This window comes from Vipera ursinii, assembly GCF_947247035.1.
Source record: "Vipera ursinii genome assembly, chromosome: 6".
Classification (NCBI taxonomy): Eukaryota; Metazoa; Chordata; class Lepidosauria; order Squamata; family Viperidae; genus Vipera; species Vipera ursinii.
The window spans coordinates 64,196,612-64,221,848 of record NC_139515.1 but is presented as its reverse complement, the minus strand read 5'-3'; the positions used below and the strand labels follow the sequence as shown (position 1 = coordinate 64,221,848).

The 25,237-nt window shown below is 38.8% G+C and overlaps 1 protein-coding gene and 1 long non-coding RNA gene across 2 annotated transcripts in view; one reads left to right on the top strand and one right to left on the bottom strand.

The window, feature by feature from the left end:
• The first annotated feature begins 8,390 nt into the window (after nt 1–8,390).
• On the top strand, nt 8,391–11,323 carry LOC310641962. The gene is made up of 3 exons (XR_014492822.1): nt 8,391–8,555; nt 9,154–9,209; nt 10,976–11,323. It is a non-coding gene; the product is annotated as an uncharacterized lncRNA (long non-coding RNA).
• Nucleotides 11,324–14,573: 3,250 nt separating this feature from the next.
• The window catches only part of CACNG2 (calcium voltage-gated channel auxiliary subunit gamma 2), a 169,525-nt gene continuing 158,861 nt past the window's right edge, over nt 14,574–25,237 (bottom strand). The window contains exons 3-4 of the mRNA XM_083365959.1: nt 20,515–20,655; nt 14,574–15,799 (exon numbers count right to left, since the gene is read on the bottom strand). Coding sequence (XP_083222085.1) covers nt 15,264–15,799; nt 20,515–20,655 — 677 coding nt within the window. The 3' untranslated portion in view covers nt 14,574–15,263. The remainder of the gene's footprint in view (nt 15,800–20,514; nt 20,656–25,237) is intronic.

Below are 25,237 nucleotides of genomic sequence, written 5' to 3'. Positions count from 1 at the left end.
TTTACCTTTACCTATGATAGTTCTCAAGCTTAATTAGGCTTTTGGTGTAAGAAATGTGTTGGTTTTATTTCATCACTTTCTTAGGTTCTATCTGCATAGGAAACCCTTCAGCAAAACAGTTCCTGAAGTATGTCATACAGAACCCAGATGAAGTTATTTCTTGATGAACAAGGTGAGGCTGTATCTAGTCAAGTGCTCAAACATAAATCACATGCCTATGTATAAGAAGGCTGTTGAGGTTTTTATAAAGAGCTTAGCTTCAAAAAGAAAAAAGGTTCAAACAAAATATCCCTTGAACATGCCTTGTGAAGTCATGCAGCAGCCTCCCTTCTAAAGCAAAGAGCCATGGCATTTTTCACTTTGCATCGCCAGGGGCAGAGAGGCCTCCCTTGCAGCCTCCTCTGCAGGCAGATAGCCTGCCTTTTGCAAGTGATCGAAGAGACTGTGAGATGATCAAAAGCACTTCCTTGAGCTGAATCAAAGCCATCTCATACAAGCCTAATACATCATATCGCAAAGCAGCTCACTGAGATGGTGTTATGGCTTGGATAATCTGTGGGGGGACTTAGATTCAAATCTAGTAGAAGAGAATATATGTACAGATTCTGTATAGATGTATGGAGAATAATATTCAAATCCCTGCAATTTTTACTGAGGTTTTGAACAGTTTACGCCATTCAGTTCAATCTATTTCAGAGGATACTTAGTGGGACAGGGAGAGTTGGTCCTGATAAGGAAATAAATATTCTGAGCATTTTAAGTTGTTACACTATGGTAATTGCAAGACTCTCCTGGAGAATATTCTTTTACACCTGGATGGCATCAGCCTGAGAATAATATTCCCTAACCCCAACTTCCTAGGCCATGAGATGTTCAAGAGTTTAAGAAGCTGCCTGATGACCTTCTGTTTCAAAGGAAAGGCAGAATTTCAAGTGATTTTCAATTGGTGAGAACCTCTGCCTTGTCCAACCTCCCATCTAGGTTCATTCTATCTATCTATCTATCTATCTATCTATCTATCTATCTATCTATCTATCTATCTATCTATCTATCTATCTATCTATCATCTATCTATCTCTCTATCTCTCTATCTCTCTATCTATCTATCTATCTATCTCTCTATCTATCTATCATCATCATCATCATCCCCTCTTTATTACTTTATAAGAAACTCTAGGTGGCGTCCTTGTTGAAGTCCTCCTCCACAACAAGAACCCTATGAGGTGAGTTGGGCTGAGAGAGTGTGACTGGCCCAAGGTCACCCAGCCAGCTTTGTGCTAAAACCGGACCAGAACTCACAGTCTCCTAGTTCCTAGGTAAGTCCTTTCACCACTACACCAAACTGGCTCTGCTTTAAGCTTCTTCTCTCTTATCCTCAAGAGAGGACGATTTTGTAGCTCCCTCCAAGCAGATTTTTTCCCCCCTTACTGCAAGGAACACCCTCCTCCCAGCACCATGGCAAAAAAATTAAAGAAGGGTGGGTGAGGTCCTGGTAAGAATCCGTTTCCTCATTCAGTGATGCTTCAAGGAACAGTTGGTGATAATTGCAGAAGTGCAGCAGGAGGTAGAAATTTGCTGGTTGTGTGGAAGTGTACAGTGTTTGCTATGCCTTTTGAACAAAAAAATCTAAACATAACTAGCTGTCGTAGAGAAGAATAATATATTTTAAAATGTATTTGTGAAATGAGCCCCTCTAATTCTGATGTTAAAATATCCTGGACTTGGACTTTGAGGTTCAGCTTTAGCTGCACTATTTGATACAATTAATTTGAGAGACTCATCATCTTTGTAACACACAGAGCTTTTTCTCGTTGAGCAGACACACTCAGATTTCTGAAATGAGTTTTTGTTTTTGGACTAAGATCATTGCTTGAAGGCTACGCCCGTGGCTGTTTATTTAACTTACTTGACTTTAAAGGCACTGCTGCCTGAGTCAACATCACAGCAGGATTCAGACATTATTGTGGCAGCTGCCAGAGAATTTGTTCATGATTGATCCCAATCTGGATGATTTCTCCGTCATTTTGTGATTTTAGTACAGACCCATAAATATACTGTTTTATATGGTGCCCTGGGGATTTCAATATCTTAATAGTCCTATGCAAAAAGTTTGAGCATTTGTTACAAAGAACACAAATGGTGTTTCTGAGATAACTTAGAACAGTTATGTAGGTAATTTCTTTTAATATGCAAAGGAATTTTTCGCACTGAGGGCTGCTGCCCTCTGGAACATCTTGCTTCCTGATGTGAGGGTGTCAGATGATGTATATTAAACACTCAAGTCTTAGTAATTGCTCTAGCCACTTCTACTATGAAAGGTCAGTACCTAAGCTGAAGATGGAGGATGTGTTTCCTATTATAATAATGGAATGAACACTTCTGCTAATATGAATCTGTACAGTAGCTATAGAATCGAACCAGGTTATAGAATCGATACTTAAGGCTAAAGAAAAAATGGGAGGACGAATGCTGGCAATTATTAATCAGTACTTCTGATCTCCAGGGGTGGCTTACCAATGTGCAGATCAAAGAGAAAATAGGGGACATTGTGCTTTGATTTTTGCTTGCATGAATGGAGAGAGCTTGCTGTGTTCTAAGTCATAAGAAGAAAACACATAAAGATGAGAAAGGGATGATTCCATGCCATTCTTGAAATAGTTCAGGTAATACGTAGCCTCCGAACTTAACCTTTTGTTCTTGCATTACTGGGATATATTGGTAAACCTGCATATTTCTCATAAATATGTGGATGTAACTGCAACCAAAATTAATATCATGAAGTCAGATGGAAAAAGGAACATAATGTAGAACGTGAGGTAATCTGGCTGTGACAGCTATCATCCCAGTGGGTTGATTGGCTAATCTGGCTGGCTAGGCAAGTGTCCCCTTCCTCCCTCACAGCTCCATGGGTCTTCCTCCCAAAGCTGTGGACTTGGAAGAGGATGACTATAGCTGATAGAAGGAGCCCACCGTTGTTCAGTCAAGGAATATAACATGCTGACAGTTTAAATTAGAGGCAAGACTATATATGTAGAACAACTCAGCCAAAATTCAGTTCTTTATTTGCTTACACCAGAGGTCCCCAACCTTTTGGGCACCAGGGACCGGTTCCGTGGAGAGAGGTTTTTTCCACGGACCGGAGGGTGCATGGTGTTGTGTGCTGCCTGCATCCTGCAGATGGGGCTTTGCTTGTTTGTGCAGACCGGTTGCTGGCATGCCGCGGCCCAGTACTGGTCCACGGACTGGGGGTTGGGGACCCCTGGCTTACACCCAATAGACAGAATCTTGGCAGCTAAAACACTTACTACTCTCACCCTAATGGACATACCCTGAGAGATTCTAGGGAGTGGTGGTCTCTTATCTAGCTCCGAACTGTCTACCTCTTGTCTCCTTCCTTTCTGGAATGTGCCTCTCTCCTTCCTGGAAAACTGCCATTTCACTGTAGTCCATCTCACCAGCTCTCCCTTTTGGGGCACTATCATATCAGTGAAAGAGCTAAGATCAGGTTTCCCACTAGACTACAGCGATCAAGCATGTTACTGGTATTATCACATATTGTAGTGGGTGAGAAGAAACAAAGCAGATTAATAGGCAACTTCAAGAAAACAATTGCTATTTATTCTCTAGTTATCTGAGGAGACTGTCTTATGAGCCATAGATAGAAATATTTCAAGATGAGGAGGCAAAACAAAACAAAAAAATACTTGAAGACTAGAAGTCTAAAACTTGAACCAAGAGAACCATGCACAGACTGGAAGCTGTCTATATTATGTGAGTTTAGCTTATAACGGATGTTAGTTTACTTCAGCTTTAAGATATTAAAAGGGTTAAGATATTAATGGAGCTGGAAATTCGAAAGCACATACTGTAATAAGATTAAAAGTTCTTTGTCAGTGACTCTGAAAATAACAATAGGATTGTTAACTCTGGTAGTTCAAAATTACAGTTGCATAGAGAACTGCAGCCCTGGCTGATCCTTCTTGTGATTCTGCTGGTAGGATCGATCTGTCTGTCTGTCTGTCTGTCTGTCTGTCTGTCTGTCTGTCTGTCTGTCTATCTATCTATCTATCTATCTATCTATCTATCTATCTATCTATCTATCTATCTATCTATCTATCTATCTCTTAACCGCCTATCTCCCTCAGAGAGGGAGTGTTGTTGCAAAGATGACTACAGAACGCAAGGAAGAGGTATTCAGATTGAATACTATAGGGAGAGAGATAAAAGTAGCTAACAAATCTTCCAAAAAACAAAATAGAAGAAATTTATGAGTATGGTATCTCATGCATGTCTGCATGTCCTTGCATGCAGACATATTCACAGATAGAAGCACAGTCTTCTGAGTTTTCATGTCATGTGACATTGTCGTATTTTCAAGCCCATTTTCATAACCAAAGATTAGAAACTTTTATAAAGTGATGTATAAAAATATCAGGATGATAAATTCAACATCTAAGATTTAATTCCATGCTTGAATAAATAATGGAGAAAGTCCTGAATTAAGGAAATGGGGGAGATGCTTGCTTGGTTCCCTAAATACCTGCACAAACAATACAAGAGTGGTTTTTGTGTCATTTGCTTCAGAGCTTAACGAGCCTCCCTGGTGAAAAGCTCCAGTGTACTTCATAACCCATAACCCACTGTAAACTGGAATTATTCTGATTGCTGATTGCTTGGGAGGATTTTGAGCACACACAGTTGAAACAGATCAAAAGTTAAGGAGAGAAGAGACCGAACGGGAAGATAAAAGATGAATAAATGATGAAGAGAAGGGAGATGAGAAACGGGAGGGACAGAGGTGGTGTTTACAAGGGGCTGAATCAATTGTGGAATTTTAATCTGAGCCCTGATATTGATTGGTGGGAGATGCAGCAGAAAACTGCAGTGCTATTAATACAGAGAACATACTGTAATTTATCAGTGTCAGACAGAGAATCCAACCTGCTGCTTTAATTCTTATGTTTTCTGGGGTTTTTTTCATTACTAAATGTGCAGATAAAAGGGATGCTAATGTGATCCGTGCTGGAGACCATTACAGAAAAGAAGTTCAACATTTCTGCATTTCAGAATGTTATAATCATATTATGTGTCAATGTTTGCAGCATTGACATTATGCATATACTAATGTTGTCTTACTGTGGAAATGTTGAATATTATATGTAATACTCGATAGAGGGGTTTGGGTTAGGCATTGTTCAATTTGCAGAAAGACAATTTGCTTTGGAGAGGAGAATTTTGGAGAAATACAGAGTGTGTGTGTGATAGTCTGGTGTTGCCTATGGCTCTCTAGCATCCAGTCACTTATGTATTCAGCCAGACACACTACATTTTGTTAGCTAATAAAGTGGAAGGTGACTGTGAGGATGATAGCACAAGTTCTCAACTTTCCCATAGGAAAGCGGAGTGTGTGTGGGCGGTTTCTGCTGATTATCGAGAAGAAAGAGACAGGCTGAGATTTAAAACAAAGGTTTTCTGGAAGGAATATGTGGAGATGGAGGTGTAATGGCTGGCAAACCAAAGAGGAGAACATATGTTTTAATAGCCAATGGCCAATACATTGTATCTATTTTGTTTTTTATCCATCTTTGGCTTGAAAACTTTTTTGCTTAAAAGATAATAGAATTCAGATTTTTCAATCGAAGTCTGAAGCCAAGTGAACTATCAACATCCTGTACTTTCTTGAATAAATAAAGAGGTTTTACTGAAAGTATAAGTAATGTGACTCTTATACATCGAGTCAATGTGCTTTTGAATATATATGAAAGAAATGAAGAAAAATATAGAAACATGCTTTTGAATTTTGAATTCTGATCAACTGATAAAATTGAATCTCTTCAGCTGTGGCTTGCCCTGCCTTGTGGCCTTGCCTTTGCCTTGTGGATTTCCCTTTACCTTGCCTTGTCTTGCCTTTGCCTTGTCTTGCCTTTGCCTGTGGACCTTTCTTGTCTTGTGGACTTGCCTTTGTCTTAGAACTTGCCTTTGCCTGGGGAACTTGCTTTTGCCTAGTGGATTGGACTCGCCTTTGCCTTGAGGACTAGTGTTGGCTTCACTGTGGAACTCATTGGGGTTGAGTTGGTGCCAGCACAGGGAATTGCTGGGGAATACCAATTCAAACTAGGAAGCCTTAATAAAGACTCCTTACACTCAGTGTGTGTGTGTGTGTGTGTGTGTGTGTGTGAGGGACAGCACAGTAACCCTCGCAAATACATGTTGGTTGCCAATCGCGTGACTGTGGGGATGCTCCAACAGCTTTAAATCTGAGTACCGGTCATTAGTCACTGTTTCCACTGCCTTTGTAACTTCAGACAGTTGCTAAATGAGTAATTGTTAAATCCAGGACTATCTTGGATTTCAACTTCAAATCTATATTCTACTAAAACTCTTATTTCTGTTTGCCTGCAAACTTCAAATGGATGAAATTGAAAGGTGTTGTGATTCAGGGTCAGCCTGTGGGTTTGGCAGTTGGGTCGGACGATTCAGAGGAGGAGGGGGGTGTTGGAGAGCTTGCTGAGGGTGTTGGAGAGCTTGCTGATGATGGCCTTGAGGCTCCGCAGAGCCCTCAGCCGGGCCCCTCCCATCTGTTTACGACGCAGACCCAGCTGTGTGAGCCTGACAGTGTAGATGAAGATGACCCACAGCTGGCTCTGTTCAAGGACGCCCGACGCAGGAGGCAGTCAATCAGGAGTAAACAGAGGAAGGCAATGGGGCACCTCGGAAGGAGGCAGAGAGAAGCCACGCCCTGAACTGTTTAAAAGGGGAATGTGTGGGAGGGCTGGTTTGCTGAAGGCAACCGTTTGAATAGCTCCTGTTTCATGGTTCATGTCTTGTTTTGCTCTGTTTTATGTTAATAAATTTGGCAGGCTTAGTTCCAGCCTCTTGCCGTTTGTCAAGGGGTTGTCCCTGCCTTTTCTGCAGGGCCGGTAGTAGGCTGGTACAGAACAAAAGGTATAGGGCAGGGTAGGCAACCTTGGCTCTTTTATGACTCGTGGACTTCAACTCCCAGAATTCCTGAGCCAGCATAGCTGGCTCAGGAATTCTGGGAATTGAAGTCCACAAGTCACAAAAGAGCCAAGGTTGCCTACCCCTGGTATAGGGCAACAATTATTGAACCACGGTAACTTAAATGGGCTAATTTACAAAATGCTGGGACCCATGATTACTGTAGGAATGAAATTTGGGAAACTTATGTCTGCTTCAGCTGAAATTTGAAATCTTTTAACAGCAGGGGGTGGGGGGAAAGGAAAGACGGATAAGGGAGTGACTTGGATGCTTGCTGGTAAGGTAGGGCTGACTCGGGGGGCACTTGTGGGGCACTGGTAGTGAATGGTTGCGTCCTTTTCTTACCGGAAGAGAGAAAGACCTTGGAAACATGTCAGAATGAGGAGCAGAGGAGTATGCTTACCCTTGCAGTCCATGATTACTTTTGTTTCCTCTCCTCACTTCAAAGTGGCAGTGACACTAAACATGAGTTGAGCTATTTAAAAGATAATAGTTGTAAAAATATCTATTCCAAAATAATGTTTAAAAGTTGCTTTGCAGTAGCAAAAGACAATAGACCTAAATTTGCTCAGGAAAAGTTTATCTGTATCTCCAAAACAAATGATACCATCACATTAAACGTTTACCAGCCAGGAAACAAGATTTTCTTTCTCTTCTCTTCTCTTCTAGATATATTTCGAAAATATATCTATATAGTTATTTTATAAAGAACAGGCTGCTTAGTTGCATGGTTCACTGGATTCTGTTACCTGACTATATAAAATTGCTTCAGTAAGAGTTAAAAATACTTTTGAAATGAATTTGATTAATTAGCAAGCTAAATTTGTTTGGCAAAATATACTAGTATACTGTATGTTTAATATTTCTTTGTCCTCTTTTAGAGGCCTAGATATTAACATAATGTAAACTGTCCAGGGAAAATATAGTTCTGAAAAGTAGCACACAAATTTTTAAAATAAAAGAAAATTCTAATTCATTTTAAAAGAGTTGATGGTTAAAGTGATTGTGAATAATTTTACATAACATTCAGATTTTTTTGTAGAAAAACCTATTGCACATCAGACGTTACTAAACCAGACCTTCTAAGTCAGGAAATGAATAGTACAGGGACATTTATTGTCTTATAGAGCACCAAAAGGCACATTTCCCACTTACATTTAAATGTAAATTGTTTAGGTTTCCTGATGCGTTGCACCATTCTGTGCTTTTTAAAACTATATTTTCCAGGATGTTTCATCATTGGTTGAACTAGCTGGGAGTTTGGAGAGCTGAACTGCAGCAACAACCGGAAGTGCCACATGCTTCTTAACCTTGTTCTTGGTTTTCTGGTCATGCTTTGTTTTGCTGTGGTGTTGAAAAGTTAAACTTCTTTAAAATTAGGTTTTCTTATTTAAGACTTGGATTTTTTATGTTTGAATCATGTTTCCACGGTCAACAGAAAATGACACTGAACTAAGGAAGTTGTTGGGATTCAGAATGCCTTATGATACTGTAAGTGACTTTGAAGACGAAACAAAAGGCAGATAAAATGATGTGGGCTTGTATTCTGAGGAGAAGTAAGTATGAAAAAGAGCTACCTTGTCATAAAATAGAAATACATATCAGGATGCATGACAAGGGAAAGCCAAGACGCCAGCCTCGAGGCTAAGTCTGGTTGACGACATTATTGCTGATATTGAGTCAGGGGCTTTTCCTGTCTGTGCAATGTAATTAATTATTTATGTTTATTGATATCAATCTATTGTCAGGGCACTCAGTCAGTTTGGCTTGGAGTCCAGTGATATTAATAAAAGAAACTTTGTTTCGGGTCTCCATGCTTTACTTTGTATTGTAGTGGTTCACTTTTCCCCACAATTTATTTATTATGGTTTGTCGCACAGTCAGCCAGATGTTCAGACTGGATTTGGCGTTTTTATCCACCTGTGGAGTCCTTCCCAAGGACCTGGGATAGGCAGATGTTGATGTTTGATTGTGTAAGGGGTATTGTCGTAGGATGTAAGCTGTTCTGAGTAAACCTAACCTTTTGCAATTTAGTGATGGCGAATTTGTCTGTGTCAGTGGTGTTACTCCACTTCTTTTGTGATTGCACCCAAGACATCTATTACTATGCACCTTTGCTTTCTTTTGACATAGTCATTCTATTTCTATTTGCAGGTGTTTCTGTTTTGTTATCTTCTCCAGTTCTTTCTCTTCTCTTCTGCTCTCTCCAGGTACTGCCATGTCCATTATCTAGAATTTTTTTGTCTTTCTTATTAACAAGTGTTATTATGGTCTGCTGCACACTCAACCAGACGTTCAGATTGAATTTGGCCTTTTTGTTAACCTATCAAATCCTTCCCAAAGACCTGGAATAGGCAAATGTTGATGTTTGATGGTGTTAAAGGTATCCTCATAGGATGTAAGCTATTCTGAGTAAAGCTGCTTTTTGCATTTGATTGATAGCGAATTTGTTGATTGTGATGCTGTTCAAGTGATGCTCCAGTTGTTTTGGGATGGCACCCAAGGTGCCCATTGCTATAGGTATTACCTTTGCTTTCTTTTGCCACATGTGCTCTATTTCTATTTCTTGCCCATTTTGCCATTTCACGTGACTCTGAGTGGCTTAGATTTGGTCCATTATGGTTGGTATGAATGTTTAGATCCTTCAAACCTATCACAGAATCTGAAAGAAACCTTTAAATGTAGTTATAGAAAAGTGCCCAGGGATATCTGAAAGATTGCAATTAAGATCATCATCAAAATATTTTCTCTGGATGGGTCACAACTAGAGAGAGGGCATATTTAGTGCACACTTATGAAATTGTTTATTAAGAAAGGTGTACTCAGTACCTTGTTTTTTAAGATGTCAAGTGAATCCACCTTATGGTATTCTTTTTGGTTTTTATGATGTTTCTTTAAATGTTTGTCATGACATACAAGTGGCTTTTTAAAAAACATTGACTCTAGATTTGTATTTCTTATTGTATTTGTATTTCTTATTGATTGAACACAGCTTACTTTTTCTGCGTTCTTAATATTGTTATAGTTTATTATGTTTTTCATTGTGAACTGCTCTTTAAACTTTGGTAAATCAGTGAGCATAAAAATAATCATAACAAAAATCAAAGGTTGACTTCAGAAAACCTTCATGAAGCTGAATATAGATAGAAACAATGACTATAGGAAGACACTTGTGTGCACCTCTAGATTTTGGCCTGTTCAGAATGGATACTTTGATAATATAAATTTATGCTCTGAATAATATTATAATTTGCATAATTTGTGGAAATTTATATTCTCTGAGAAAAGCAAACCATTTCAATTACCGTATTTTCCGGCATATAAGATGACTTTTTAACCCATGAAAATCATCTCAAAAGTTGGGGGGTCGTCTTATACACCCAGTCATCTTATACGCCAGAAAATCAGCGAGCCCAGGAAGGCACGCCCTCCCCTCTCACTGTGGAGGAAGCAGGGCAGGCTGGCATCTGGCGGGAGCCGGCAGGGCAGTCCTACGCATGCGTGCGCTCCCCGGCTGTTAAGGAGCACTTCTTAGCAGCCGGGGAGTGCGCGCGTGTGCAGGACTGCCCTGCCGGCTCCTGCCCGACGCTCTTCTCTCTTGAGGCAGCATCACTCCCCGGCTCCTAAGGAGTCCTCGGGGATGCTGCCTCAAGAGGGAAGAGCGTCGGGCGGGAGCCGGCAGGGCAGTTCTGCACACACGCACACTCCCCGGCTGCTAAGGAGCACTCCTTAACAGCTGGGGAGCGCGTGCGTGCGCAGGACTGCCCTGCCGGCTCCTGCCAGACGCCAGTCTGCCCTGCTTCCTCCACAGTGAGAGGGGAGGGCATGTCTTCCTGGGCTTGCTGATTTTCCGGCGTATAAGACAAAAAATCTTGAAAATCATCTCAAAAGTTGGGGGGTCGTCTTATACGCCCAGTCGTCTTATACGTCGGAAAATACGGTAATTGTACCTTATTGCTTTTACATATTTTATCAGGTATCTTGACTTCTAGCAAAGCTGGACTTCAACCGTGGCAAAATAGCTTCCATTCACCTCCACTTGATTCCTGCTTTCTTGGACATTTTTCCACAGAAGAATGGAAGGAAGAACAAGCTTCACTTCAAACAACCAAATAAATTCATATAAACAAGGACTAAGTGATATTTTTTTTAAAAAAAACTTTATTTCATGTACCAGGATTTTTTTTAATTTTTCCTCTTTTAAAAATTTTTCTTTTTAACAGTCTGAAAAAAAATAATAAAATAAAGAAAATGGAGATTTGTGTTGAATTAGTTTTGAGATGAACATAAGCAATACCCCTGGGAGAAAAAACAAAACCTTCATCAGTCCCAATCCTCCCTCTTCTCTCTCTCTCCTGTCTCTCTCTCTCTCTCTCTCTCTCTCTCTCTCTCTCTCTCTCTCTCTCTCTCTCTCTCTCTCTCTCTTCATCCTATCTCATCTCATCTCACACACATTTACAGGCTCATTCTCATATGCACAAATATTCATTCATTCAACAATTTTGGGATTTCAATCAAAATACTGTCCTCTGCTTATGCTGGAGTACAGGAAACCAGTTTGTAACGCATTTCTTGGGCTTTGGGTATTAGCTTATTTAACTCCTCCCAACCTTTTTTTTTGTTGCTGATGGGCGGGCTGAGGCTTGGGCTATACTTGTAGGTTTAGACACTTAGTACTGAATGGGAGACCCCATACTGATTACTAACAATACTGTCTCACAGTATTTTCCAAACTTGTTCCTGTTCAGTTATTTTGCGATTGTATCCAGTGAGTTACCAGCTAATGCCTGGAGAAGAACTGATTCTGCTATTGTCTCAGTGTTTCATATGTTGTCTTCATCTTATCCTGAGTGGGACTCCATTTTTTTATCTAAGAGAATAAACTTAGGAAGAAGCAGCATTACACTGGGTGGGTAGAGGTTTTTCTCTGACCCTGTATAGATCCCAGCAGGTACAGAGTAGCTATGGGTGTGAAGGTTCTTTGAGTTTGAAGCAGCACCAGCATGAGCAGGAAAAATCAAGCAGAAACCTAAAGGTAAGTGGATATAATGGCTGGGTCAACTTTACTTAATCCCCAATCTTCTTTCAAGGCAACACAAAAGGCTCAGATATTGCAAGACTACAGAGAATTAATTCCATATATTTTTGTCTGAAGCTCAATCTGCATCTTAAAGCTAACTCAGTGCCACCAGCAGTATAACCATATCTCTGTTCTCACCCAAGACCTTGTTAGATGCTACACTCTTAATCCCTCAGCTGCTGTGGCATCAAATAATCTTAACAAGTTTCATGGTGATTTAAATGGTTGTTGTGGGCATGTTATGCCTGAAATCTAAGGGATTGAGCGTGAGGAAAGGAACATGCCCCCTTTGGGGCTGTTTAGACAGTAGGAGAAGCAATGACATAAGTTGTGAGGAAGAAAATCAGATAATTGACAAGGAAAGCTAGTATCTCTACTGCCCCACAAAGTTTTCTTCAATTGTAAGACCTCCAGATATGTCAACTTTTAATCCCAGACTGTTAAACAATGGCCAACTGAAGGACCTTGGGATTGTAAAGGTTGCCTTACAGAGTTTATATTTCCATCCTGGGTCAAATATAGAAAGTTATTTCTGAAGTGAACAATTTGGAGAATTGAGCATCCAAGCCTAGCAGCAAAGTAAATACTGTATAGGAAGCTCATTAGTTTGTGTGTGTTTAACTAAGAATGTTTAATAGATATTCTAATCTCTTTATTTTTTCCTTATCTTAGTTTTTGCTAAGATTATACAAGACTTATAAGACATGTCTTCACCTGGCAGTAGGAACCTGCCAACATCCAGGTTCTTACTAGTAAAGTCACAGGAACTCCTTTCACATGGGATTCTAACATCCTCTGGGATAAAGTTTTCAATATTTCTTTCAGGCCATAGGTAAGGCAGGGTATCAGTAAACGAATGGAGATCTGGCTTTTGTAATTAGCAAACCAATTAGGGGGGACTTTCAGAAAAGCTTACATGTTCCTGAGAAAGAGGAAAGAAAGAAACTCAAAATAACCCCATCTTGATTTTGTTTGGCTTACGTTTGGACAGAAAAAATCTCTTATAAATTTTCAAGGTTCTATTATTCTATTCTACAGTAATAAAGTACATTTCTGGAATCCCTGCCATGTTGTTTCTTGACGGCCTACCTCAAAGAGTTGACATCATTAGATCTGAGGTGCAAAAAAATCTGGACAATGTCTAGATGCAACAAAGAGATGCAAATATACTGAATGCTTTGTTGCTATATGGTAGCCCTAAAATAAGGAAGAGTCTTGGTAGGTATTCTGTACTTCCTTTTCCCTTAAATCACCTTGCTTCTCCACCTTACTGCATTTTCGAGGTCTTCCTTTCTTAATATGATCTACCTAACCTCTGTGATAGAACATACACTATGACCCCTGCTTTCTTCCTGTCAGATACATCGACAGTGAGAAGAGGACCAGATAGATCCTTTGTCAAATTCTGTCGAAACTTATAGAGCTATCAGATTTCATGTTTGGGGCACTTTGGCTGTTCTGCCTTTGAACCAGAGAGAAAAATAAGATGTGGCAGTTTCTTCTAAACGTTGTGCTACAGAGTGAGAAAAGCTGCACTTACCAAATATTTCCTCTTCTGAATGATTTTTAAAAACTCAGGGATAAATTGTCCCATACTACATAAGTAGGCCTCAGAGAAAGGCAGACTGAATGTACAGCCAGAGATGGCTAGCACTAGCAACAGAAAAACCAGAGCATATTTCTTTTAGTGTTATGGATTTGGCACCAGAGCTGAATTTCAGCCAAAGACAGCCTGTTCAGTGTACATGAGAGGAACTCCAATGGTTTTGGCAACATTGATCCACAAAGCAGAAAAGCTACCGATGTAAATGAAGCTGAGTCCAGTGGGCAAATAGTAGCTATTTCGCCTAGCATCTTTCTAAAGCCTGCAGATGACTGCAAGGCAGAGGTGTCCACAGAGTTTAGTCAAAAAAAGTCAAAATAGCAGAGTTCTGCCTGCTTTTATATACAACACACATTTTAAAAAAGGGTGGTGCTTTGATCACACCGTTGCAGCCACCATCCTGACATATTTTTTTTACCATGTCCCATGGATACCCCTGCTACAGGGGGAGAACAACCTCTAGGTATTTTTTATCAATTTTCTAAACCGAATGATAGTGGCCTTGTTTTCTCCCTGGGGAGACTGTTTTCTTAGTCCATAATTCTCATGACTGGGAGGGGAAGTGGGGAGGGAGGAAATGCTATTAATGTCAAACAACAGGGCAAGTACTGGGTATATTTTTTTAAAAAAGTGCTGTTGATTTTCTTCTAAGATTTTAGTTTTCATAGTTTTCAAGTTGGAAAAGGATGAAAATAAAAATATTATCTCACTTTCTGACAAGTAAATCCTCTCATTATATTTACATTTATTTATAGCTATTTTATTTTAAAAAATGCCACTTTATATTAAGCTTTTTTTTGTTGTTGCTGTTGCAATGTCCCAATTAACCTCAGAATAATCGTAGGCTAATGAGGCTTTAACTTCCTGAGACCTGGAGATTAGCACACTGGCACTAACCTTGCAAATCCCCAAGGACAAGGAAGGTCATTGTTAAGCTCCACGGACCAAAAAGGACACATTGAATCCCCAATTATTCCTGGGGTGGTGGGTTCAAAAACTTAGGTAGGTCCCAATGCATGTACAAATAGGTTATCCACAAAGACACCAAAGTCACTGCATTTTATTTCTGGCTGGAGATTGCCAGGAACTTGCAAATCCACAATGGGCTAAAAATGAAAATAAAAATAAACTTAAGAAATTAAAGAGTAGATCTTCCCCCTCCCCTCCCTCCAATCCAAAGAGCTGCCTCCACTTTTCCCCACTTGTTTTTTTTTTAAAAATTATTATTATTTTTTATTTCTTGGTTCCTTTTTTTAAATCTGCTTTTATTAAATGTTAAAATAATGGTACATGGGAAATCATGCATTTTCTTTTAAATTTATTTTCTATTTTTTCTATTTTTAAATTTCTTTCTCTTGATTTTTTTATTTTTTATTTTTTTCCTTTTTTTTAAACGTTTTTTCTGTCTTTTTGGATGTTTCACTTAAGTTTGTTTGTTGTTGGGTTTTTTTTTTGCTTTTGGAAGGTTCCTATGGTTGCTTTCTTCTTGCCCCTACGGGCCCTCCCCACTGTTCCTCCCTCCTGCACCCAAATCCTTCTCCCACCTTCCCTGTCCCCCAGTTTCAGCCCCTCATGACAGCTTCATACAGGGGTGGTCCGGCGGTTGGCTGTGTTAGAGTGGATAGAGTCTTTGTTTTCTTTCTGGATACAGTTGTGTACCTGGAGGAAGCTGTTATCCCTGTCTGAATTGTAGGTGGCTGTGGGGGTAGTAGCAGCCTTCAGGGGGTCCCTGGTCAGGGTATACATTGAGATTTCCGTGGATGGGAGGGTGTTGAACCCTTTGATCCCAACAGGAGAGGCATCCCTGGAGTGTGAAGGCTCAGTGGAACGGGAACTGGAGCGACTGCGTCTCTGATAGCGGTAGCGGTAGCTGGGTATGCGGGTGATGGCAGAGGACTGGAGGTAGTCCGTGGTGTGAGTGCTGGCACGCAGCTGTTTGTGCCGGTCAATGAACATGTGTACAGCCAGCACTCCAACCATCTCAGCTATAATGAAGGACAAGGCCCCAAAATAGAAGGACCATCCATAAGAGTAACTGTTCTTCTTGGAGTCACTTTTGGAGGGGTCTCCAGCATTGGCTGATATGTACACAATGATGCCAATTATATTACTCAGACCTGTAGGCAAAGAGAAGGAGAAAAAAAGTTATAACATGTCTCCTATGCATACCTAATATAATTTGAAGAGGCTTTGTAGACAAGGGTGACTATTCTGTTGCTACTGAGATATTTTGACCTATTCCCCATTAATAACATGGCCATTTTGAAAAGCTTAGTAGTACTGGACAGCCATTGAAAAATAGCATTTGGGGATTTATCTGAGACTCTGAATGTTCCAATACTGTTTGTATTAACATCATAATGACACTTCCTGACTTAAATTCCTTTCGAAAAACTTTTCAGAGCAACCTTACCCAACCTGATATTCTCCAAATATGTTGGACTTTAAGTTGTACATCCTTAGCCAGCACAGCTAGGAATCTCAGTTCTGCTTAATATTAACAATTAAAATCCTTACTTTAGACCACAAAAATATAGAATGACAGAAGAGGAAACACGACACAATTCTAGCAAATATGTGAATATGTGTTTGTGTTATCCTAGACTAGTAATTGCCTCCATCATTTCATGGCATTGATTTTTCTCTCTACAGCTTTATATTGATGCTTTAGATAGGTTTTAGCTTACTTATTAATACTGTATAGAAAAAATGCATATATTGTATTTGTTTTCTAAGAATTAAGCTCAGAGGAAATACATTACAGACCAGATCAGTATTTCTATTATGTGGCTGTCAGTAATACATCTGCATCCAAAATTACTCTTGCCCTCTGTCTACTATTATAAGTACTATCCTAGTATGTTCAGCCATATAGAGTATTATTCAAATATTTTTGTACTCCTCTAATGATTTCTTATATGATATATTGCACCAACCTAACATAGACATTGCCATATCCATAGTATAACATTCACCAACTTGAATTCCTTACCAACTATTTGGAGATACACGTCATTGTATGTTAGAGAACTATTTGGCGATTTTTAGGCTCTATGTTTAAAACAGAATTGTAATTTTTTTTGTCCAAAGGATCCTATGATGATTTGCTGGAATCTCAAGACAGAGGTTTAAATTCTTTCCTGATGGAATCATTATTAGGATGGCATTTGACTAAACAAACAGCTTTACTCTGCTTTGGCAGTTTTCATGAGTTTGGAGTTGAAGGGATAAACAACAGAGACTTTCTACGCCTAGAGTTTGGTTGGAGGGTATATTGCAGTGCATCCACTTTGTTGATGCCTGTTGTTAAACTGAAATTTATTAGACCTATATTTTGCCACCTTGGAAAATTTTGCTAATGGGCATCGAATAGAATATTGCTTTCTAGACACTGTTAATCTTTAGCAATCTAAAATATAAAGAAAGTCGAACAACTGCTGAATTACATGTCAGCTAGGCATACCTTACTAGGATTGCAAAGCTTTGGAAAGCGACCAGATGGCAGCCAACATTAAGATTTCCTGTATCTCTGCTGTCATTTAGTAATAATCTAGTTTTGGAGGCCGAGTTGTAGTAGACCTAATCTTAGAGTTATCATAAGCTTACATGTACAAAGTCTGAGCTCTTTAAATGAGAGGAGATGCAATATTGACTCTCAACAATTGATAGGTGGTGTATAGTCTCTAACTAAGCTAAGGCTTATATGAATAATGAAAGAATGATTTGTTTGCTATGTTTCTGGGCATTTTTAATTCAAACTCCCAAAGTTGGTTGCATTCTAGACCCTGATCCTGGAGAGACCACCGCGAGATCCTGGATGTCTCGTAGAAATCAGATGCACTCAAGTACTGCATGAAAGCCCCATGCAGAACATTGATATAATTTAGCCAATAGTGAAAGTAGGAAGGAATGGACAATTATGGAGTACCACAACTAGATTCATCATTGACCTTAAAACATAAGATGCCTCATGGATTGGGCCAAAGGTTCATTTAATCCAGCATTCTCTTTGGACAGTGGCCAGGCAAATACCTTCAGAAAACCCCTATAAGGAGCATATGAAGGCAATAACTGCCCCCTGCTATGTGGAGTGTATGCATAATATTACAGGTATTCTGGGGAAAAAAATCACTAATCCACTTTCATCACTAGATGCTGCCACAATCAACATATGAAGAGAATAATTAGAAACAAGAGACAAATGTCACAAATAGAGAGACAGGCTCTTAAAAAAGCCCACATACACACTCCAACATTTTCATTGCTTAAAAGAGGATGTTACAAAGCTGGACTTTTACATGAGGAGTAATCTCAGACCTTATTTTGGCCTAGTTCGCTGTGAGGTGAAAACCTGTGTTTAAATTGTACCACTTCTTATTGCAGCCAGGGTTCACATGATGAAATGTTCCTCCATTAAAAAAAACAAATAAAATACACTTCTGTGTCAGAAATATTTACATCTAGAAAAGAAGATGATCAGGAGAAAAGTTAAGCTAGAACTTTTCTTCCTGGCATCTGATTTTTCCAGGATTTCCTCAATAAGAAACTATTCTGGAGGGATTGATTGTACTTCATTTGAAAGTCCTTGACCTTCAATTTTCTCTGGATTTGCCGATAATGACTGTACCAAGGACTGTATTTGCAAAATTATGCCTAATGCACCAGCTGCAATTCTTCCTGAGCTGGTTAGATCTGCCAATAGTTACCTGTCCTTTTGTTACATTATAGTTAAAGTACTGCAACATGTTTCATGTGTGGCAGTGTTAAAGCTATTCTTTGAAATAAAGGCAACGTATATGTCATCAGGTAAATAAGTAAAAAAATAATTATAACTTGTGCAAAATGCAGCTGCTATGTGGCTTAACACTGCAAGATACCAGGGTAATGTTATGCTTGTCCTAACATATCTCCCAGTTGTTTTCTAAGTGTAATTTAGAAAGTTATATTTTATGCTGTTGACTATAGGATATAGGAGATTTGATTTTCTTATTTGAATAAATTTCTATTTGTGTAGATATTAATTTGGCTGCTAAAGAAAGACAGCCTTAAACATGTCCCTGATTTTAGAGACTTGTAGGGCCCCGAGGGGATCTTCATTTTCTCAAACTATAATACAAGCTGTTTTAGGAAATACATTTTGGAAAATGAGTGAGCCCTTTGTCTTGAGCCAGGATTTTCTAATTGCTTGGTGATGACTTTAACTATTAGGTCATCCTATGTAACTTAAATGGGTTTCTAATGTACATGCAGTTTTGTTATTGCCTGTCAGCCACCTTGAGCTTCTATGAATGGAAAGGCAAGATTCAAATTAAAACAATAAACAAATGTCTACTGTTTGATCTGGAGGGGGGTGGGGTTACTATTTTTTTTTTGGTATGGAAGAAATTCAATCCTGTGAGTCTTCACCTGCATGCTGCAGTGGTAAAGCCCAAACATTCTTTCAATATTAAACGGGTATAGGAAGCCAAATAAAATTTCTTCATTTTTCTGAGCTGCTCTTTCTTAAGCAACCTAGCAAACAGGACCTAGTGTAGAAAAAATGTTTTTGTTTGTTGAGATGTTCTTTTCTTCTGGTGAAAGATTATCCATATCACCGTCCAATCTATGGTCAAATAAAGGTGAAAAGTCTTCTACTAAGGCAGTGCTTCTCAACCTTGGCAACTTTAAGATATACAAACTTCAAGATTGAGAAACAGGTTTCTCTGTTGTGGCCAACATAAAGTAACATATCTGGCACATGCCTAAACAGATTTGCCACTTCCTTCCTGGAGGAAAAAGACATATTCAGCCTACGAAAGCACTGATAGAGAAATATCAGGAGAATGGGAATATGGGAACACATGTCTGATGTTCTTTGCCAAATATGTAGGTTGTCATCCAGGATCTTGGGTTTACTTTCATTAGTGTTACTTTTAACATTTATGAAACCATATTATGAACAATGCTCTTGGAAAAAAAATCCTGTCTGAATACAATGTATGTAAGGCAGCTGAATTCTCTCTGAAATTTTAAAGGCGCTGTATTGCATTGCCAGGGTCAAACTAGGTATGACAGCAGAAGTTCTATTTGTTTAGACATGACCAGAGAAGCCCAAGTTTCATGCAAGAAGAGATTTAAAGTGAAGGTAGAACCACATCTCAGGATTTCCAAATGAGGGTAGAAGAATCTGATTTTTACAGAAAAAAAGCAAGTGAGCAGGTGAGATATATGCTCCACCTGCCCTTGGCATATTGAAAACATTGTGGATAAATTATCATTCATCATGTTATTGCTTGGTCTGACTCTAGTTTGTTTATTTTTTTCTTCCAATGAACTCCAACACAGAACTGAATCTGGCTGTGGTGTTTGTGGGGGAGGGGAAGTAATGAGAAATCCCAGTGAAGAAAACAGAGGGCACTAGTCATATCCATGTGTTGCTCTATGACTGGATCTCCTGTTCCCAGCTCTATGCTCAAGTGAGACAGACACAAGTTTAAACAAATTATTCTTCCACTGTCAAATCTAGTTGGACTTCCCCTAAAATAGGTTGCAACTCTGAAACATGGAATGCAACTGCAATGCATTCTTCCTCTCCTGCAATCACTTAAGATTAAATCATCTCCTTTTTTCATTTTGCATCATTTAATTCATTTGAGGAAATGAATAGTTGTGATTGGAGTTGGGAAATATTAGCATTCCCAGTCTTTTTCTTTTGATTTATGTTCCATCCCAATGCTCTGGGAACCGGTTGTTCCCTTTACCTCCCAACACATTGGGTCCCCCCCTCCTTTTTGATTTTTGTGATTTTATCCCTGTGCAAAGAGGCAGCCCACTGGTCCCTCAGCCCTTTTACCTGCAGACACGAAGAAAATGCCGGCACTAAGGATGATGTTATGTCGGGTTTTGTAGAACTCGCTGGCTGCAATGCAGAGTCCACCCATAAAAAGCAGAATCACACTCAGGATCGGAAAAATACTAGAGGCTCTTACAGCCCCTGTAAGCAAAGAAAACCAGAGGGGTGGGGGAAGATAAGGGAGGGGGAGGATGACAGCAAGTGTGGAAGACAAGGAGAGAAGGGAAGACATGCAGTTGGGGGGGGGCGGAATTAAGGAATAGTGTGGAAGATTGGTGAGGAGTGCAACAAGGTGGAACAAAAAAGACATAGCAAAGAAGCACAGGAATTGGAAGGCCAGTGATAAGGAGAGAGAAAGAGGAGGAGAATGAAACAGAGCATCAACAGAAGAAGAAAGCTGTTACAAATGAACTATCAACATATTGGATATTAGAAGAGAGCAGTGTACTTAGAGCTGGGGACAGTCAAATGGCGTCTGGTAACCAAAAGAAAAACAAAAGAAAAACAAAAACACAGTGCCATCCCTTTGAACATACAGAAACTCTAAAGGCCAGAAAATTAAAACGATGCCATGTACCATTCAGCATATTGTTGACAAATAGCAATCAGCAGGAGATGTCCTGAAAATAAACACAGATATTGTGCAGAAGTGGGCATGGAAGACTCTCCAGATGGACCTAGTCCTTGCTCACAGGCAGGCCTGCACACAGACACATGGTGGTGGGGTGGGGAGCAGAGAAGGTTTTTTTTTATCATTCAGGATTTGTGCCTCAAGCATGGAATCTTATGAAGATTCCAGATGGAGTCTTCCATTTTTCTCAGTCCCCCCTTTTTTTGCCTTGTATCTTTCCACACAAAAAATGCGTTAAGGAGGAAAAGAGGGAATTGCTGCCCAATTGCCTTTCAGCTGCTAACACTTGATGCTAACTCCATAGAAGGACATTATGCTTTGGAAATGTGTACATGTATTGCAAATTAATGAAGGCTGTTATAGGTATTTGTATTCATTTACTGTATTTACCCTAAAAGAAGATGACAACTGATTTAAGGATTCTTCCAAAAATAAAATTAGACAGGAAAAATGTCTTTCACCTAGTGTATTATCACACTCCCTGGAAATCTAAGATGACCTTCTCCTTTTAAAGGTTTGGGCAAATTTTAACTTCCTTGCATATAGATATAGTACTTCACTCCTCACAGAGGCTAGCCAGTAGATGGCAGTAGCATGCAGGTACATAAATGCACATAGACAAAATGATTTTCAGATTAAGCATTATGGAAAATGGGAAGCTTTTGCAAAAATGTGTGTGACTAGTATGACTTTTATTTTTTTAGCAAACATTAAAGCACTCTCTCATGCACAGTTGTAAGCATGTACATATACAAAATCTGACTTATCTAGGGATTTCTCTCACACACAGTATATTAGATGATTAAAAGATGAACATGCACGTTATGGGTATCCATATAACAGACACAGTACTTTTTATTTCCAGTGTAAAACATATCAGCATCCAAGTCAGCCCTCCTCAGCTTGCTGGCTTCCCTAAACCTGCTGTTCTCTAAGCCTATGCTGGCTGGAAATTAAGGAAGCTGAAGAGAAATCTGAATGAAGAAGACCTGGTTGGGATAGACTGATATAAATTATTCATATTAGAATAATCAGAAATACACTTTGAAAATGTGGATAAAATCCATCCGTTTACAATTCTTTCAGTATTGGATGGCTTGGCTACATTAAAATGTTTAAACAAAACATTTATTTTGATATAACAAAATATAATATATTGTTAATTGTCTTGAGTGCTTAATTAGATGAAGCATATATTTCTCTTTTTAAAAGATTAAAAAAAATATTTACCTAAGGATAGGGAATAAACAGTCCCAACAAAATTTTTAATGCATCTGATTTCTTTTCATAAATCAATATCAAAATGTTCCTTTGTATCCAGTCTTCCATCCCCACAAACTCTTGCAAACCTTCAGGAAAACTTTGCAAGATGTAATAGCAAGACAAGTGTCATGATAAAGAACTTCACAGGAGACCTTTGGCACAAACAACAAAGAACTAATGAACAGCAACTTTCTTTCTTGAAAGGGCCACGTGATTCTAAATTGAACTGTCAAGTTTGGCTAGTGGGTTACAACACTGTAACTTAAACTTCAATTTAAAAAATCTGGTTGTTATATTTACATAACATTCCATAACTCAACAAACCTTACAGCTTAATGTAATGGCCCAGTTCATATGTGTTAAACAAAGGTTGAGATTCCCACAACATGTTGGATGACAAAGTACCCAACTAGTTTAGTATGTTGTTTAAATCCAGTTCATAAAAGCTATCAGTACATATTGTTAGGTCATATCCTTGCTGTAACAAGAATGATATATGTGTTGAAACAGGATGATCTGCATGTATTCTATCGTGGGAGCTTTATGTGCAGTTATCCCTGCATTGAGATGCTCCCTGGATCTAGCAAATGGCTGAAAGCAAACAAGAAATGTGACTGCTAACGGGAAACCATCAATGAGTGGTTAGCCATACAGATTGTGACTGACTGGGGAGCTAACGTCCCCACATCTTAAAATTGTCAAGATTGGGAAATCCTGGTTTATATTGACAGTTTTATTTTCACAGTGCTATACACTAAATAAATAAATATTTTCACAGTGATAATGTGAACCAAAATTGGCAGTATGATATTCTAGTAAGATGCTATGGAAGTTCTAGAAATGCATGTAGTAATTTGTAGCTAAAGCTGGGCTAATTTTGACTAGAAATGCTATCTAATCTGCAGGCTTGTCATGAACATTGTAAGAAATTGAATATTTGTTGATGGTTCACATAACAAAAGTAATCCTAGTTGTGAGTATTGTGAGTGAAGCCAGTGTAAGAAACCAATTCATTTTAATGTGATCAAATAATTCCTAATGCACTTTGAATTTCAACAGGATAACATTTTATTGTTTAAAAATCTCCATTTACTGTCTCCAGAAGGAGCTCTATAACTGCAGGAACAGGATGATATATAGTTTTTTTCCTGAGAGTTTTAAAAGCGATTTGGAAACAAGTCACCTGTCTCCTAATACAGAATTCATAAAACTCAAATTTTGGAAAGTTTTCCATTTTAAACATCTCCTGCATTCATTTTGATCAAATTATGCCACTTTGAAGAAAAAGTAAGTGTTGCATTGAATAGTAGCTTTGCACATCCTGGCATTCTTCAGAGGAGCTGGACTAGAATTCACTATGAATTCTAAGAAGAAGTGCTTATTTATTAGATAACAAAATGAACACAACACTGTTGTGATACTTTCATTCTTGGGTCATGATATCTGCTTTATTTGGTGTGAATTTTAGTTCTCATGCTGCTTTGGCCTTTTGGTTACCCAGGCAATACAATTCTATTTGTCACCAGTTTCTCAGGGGTTTTGCTGAAGAATGTATGAGTCAATAAAGGATGAAAAAGGGACGAAACCTTTATGTTACAATGAGACATTTACTTAATTTTTAACACTACACTCTATGGATATAATACCAAGTTCAGAATTCTTTTGTGGAAATCATGGACATGATTCTGTCCCATTCCAGGGGATTTAAAATCCACTGATTTCAAGTCTGTATTAGACAAGTATCTTTGGCCATGTTTCAGAGACAGAACTATGCTTCACTAGTGATCTCTGGAAAACACTGGTGAGATTTAACACCAAGGAATGTCAGTAATTGCCAGGAGAGCCTCATGATCAAAGGTCTTTTAGAACATAGGTGGATCCTACAATTTCCCTTTTTTCCACACATTTTAATTAGTCCAACACAGTTACAATAAATAATCTTTTACAGTAACATAAGGCTTTTTCTGAACCAGTTTTCACTGGCTAGAAAAGAGCCATTTCATGAAAAAGCAAGCTGGTTACTGCAAACTAAGCTTAATTTGCATGATTTATTGCTGTTGCAGGGCATAGATTTAATTACAAACATGTATATCTGCACATCCCATTATTATCATTTTGTATGTATATGTGTATACCCATCCACCCACACAACAGCCACTCTATGCAAGCTGATAAAGTACATTAAAATCATCCATAAAAATAACAGATTTAAAACATGGAAGCTAAAGCTATGCAATTAGAAAGCCTGGGAAAATAAATAAACTGTAGCAAGGAATGGGCTTAATTTAATTTAATCTATAATATAGAATTGTAGCCTTTTAAGGTAGGTAGACAAAATAACATTCTTTGTTATATCATTTGGCGTTTACAATTTGTGTATTTGTGTGCAGATGATTTACAGAGTCACAGGTGGTTTTAATGACTGTGGGGTATTGTAGAAAATAATAAATAATGTGGGATTATTGCAACATGGAGCTGCATATAAATAGTTTACAGGCTTTAGTTATTATAAAATATGGTGGCAAGAATATGGAATGACTGTAATGTTTTATCAGCAATGCATCATCTTCATTCTTTCTGATTTCATTTCCAGACTCACTTATGCTGCTGGTTTGGGCTGCTGTATTAGGCTAGACTGGAAGTCAAAAGCACCCTAGAAGGTGACAGTGGCAAATCACTTATCCCCCACATAAGTCTGGGAAGTCTTGGGTGTGCAGGAAGAGAGATTTTTCTGCTGTTACCCCCTCCTTATGGAACATTCTGCCCCCAGAGGTGAGGTTAGCCCCATTCTTCTGGTCTTTTGGAAGAGTGTGAAGACCTGGTTCTGCC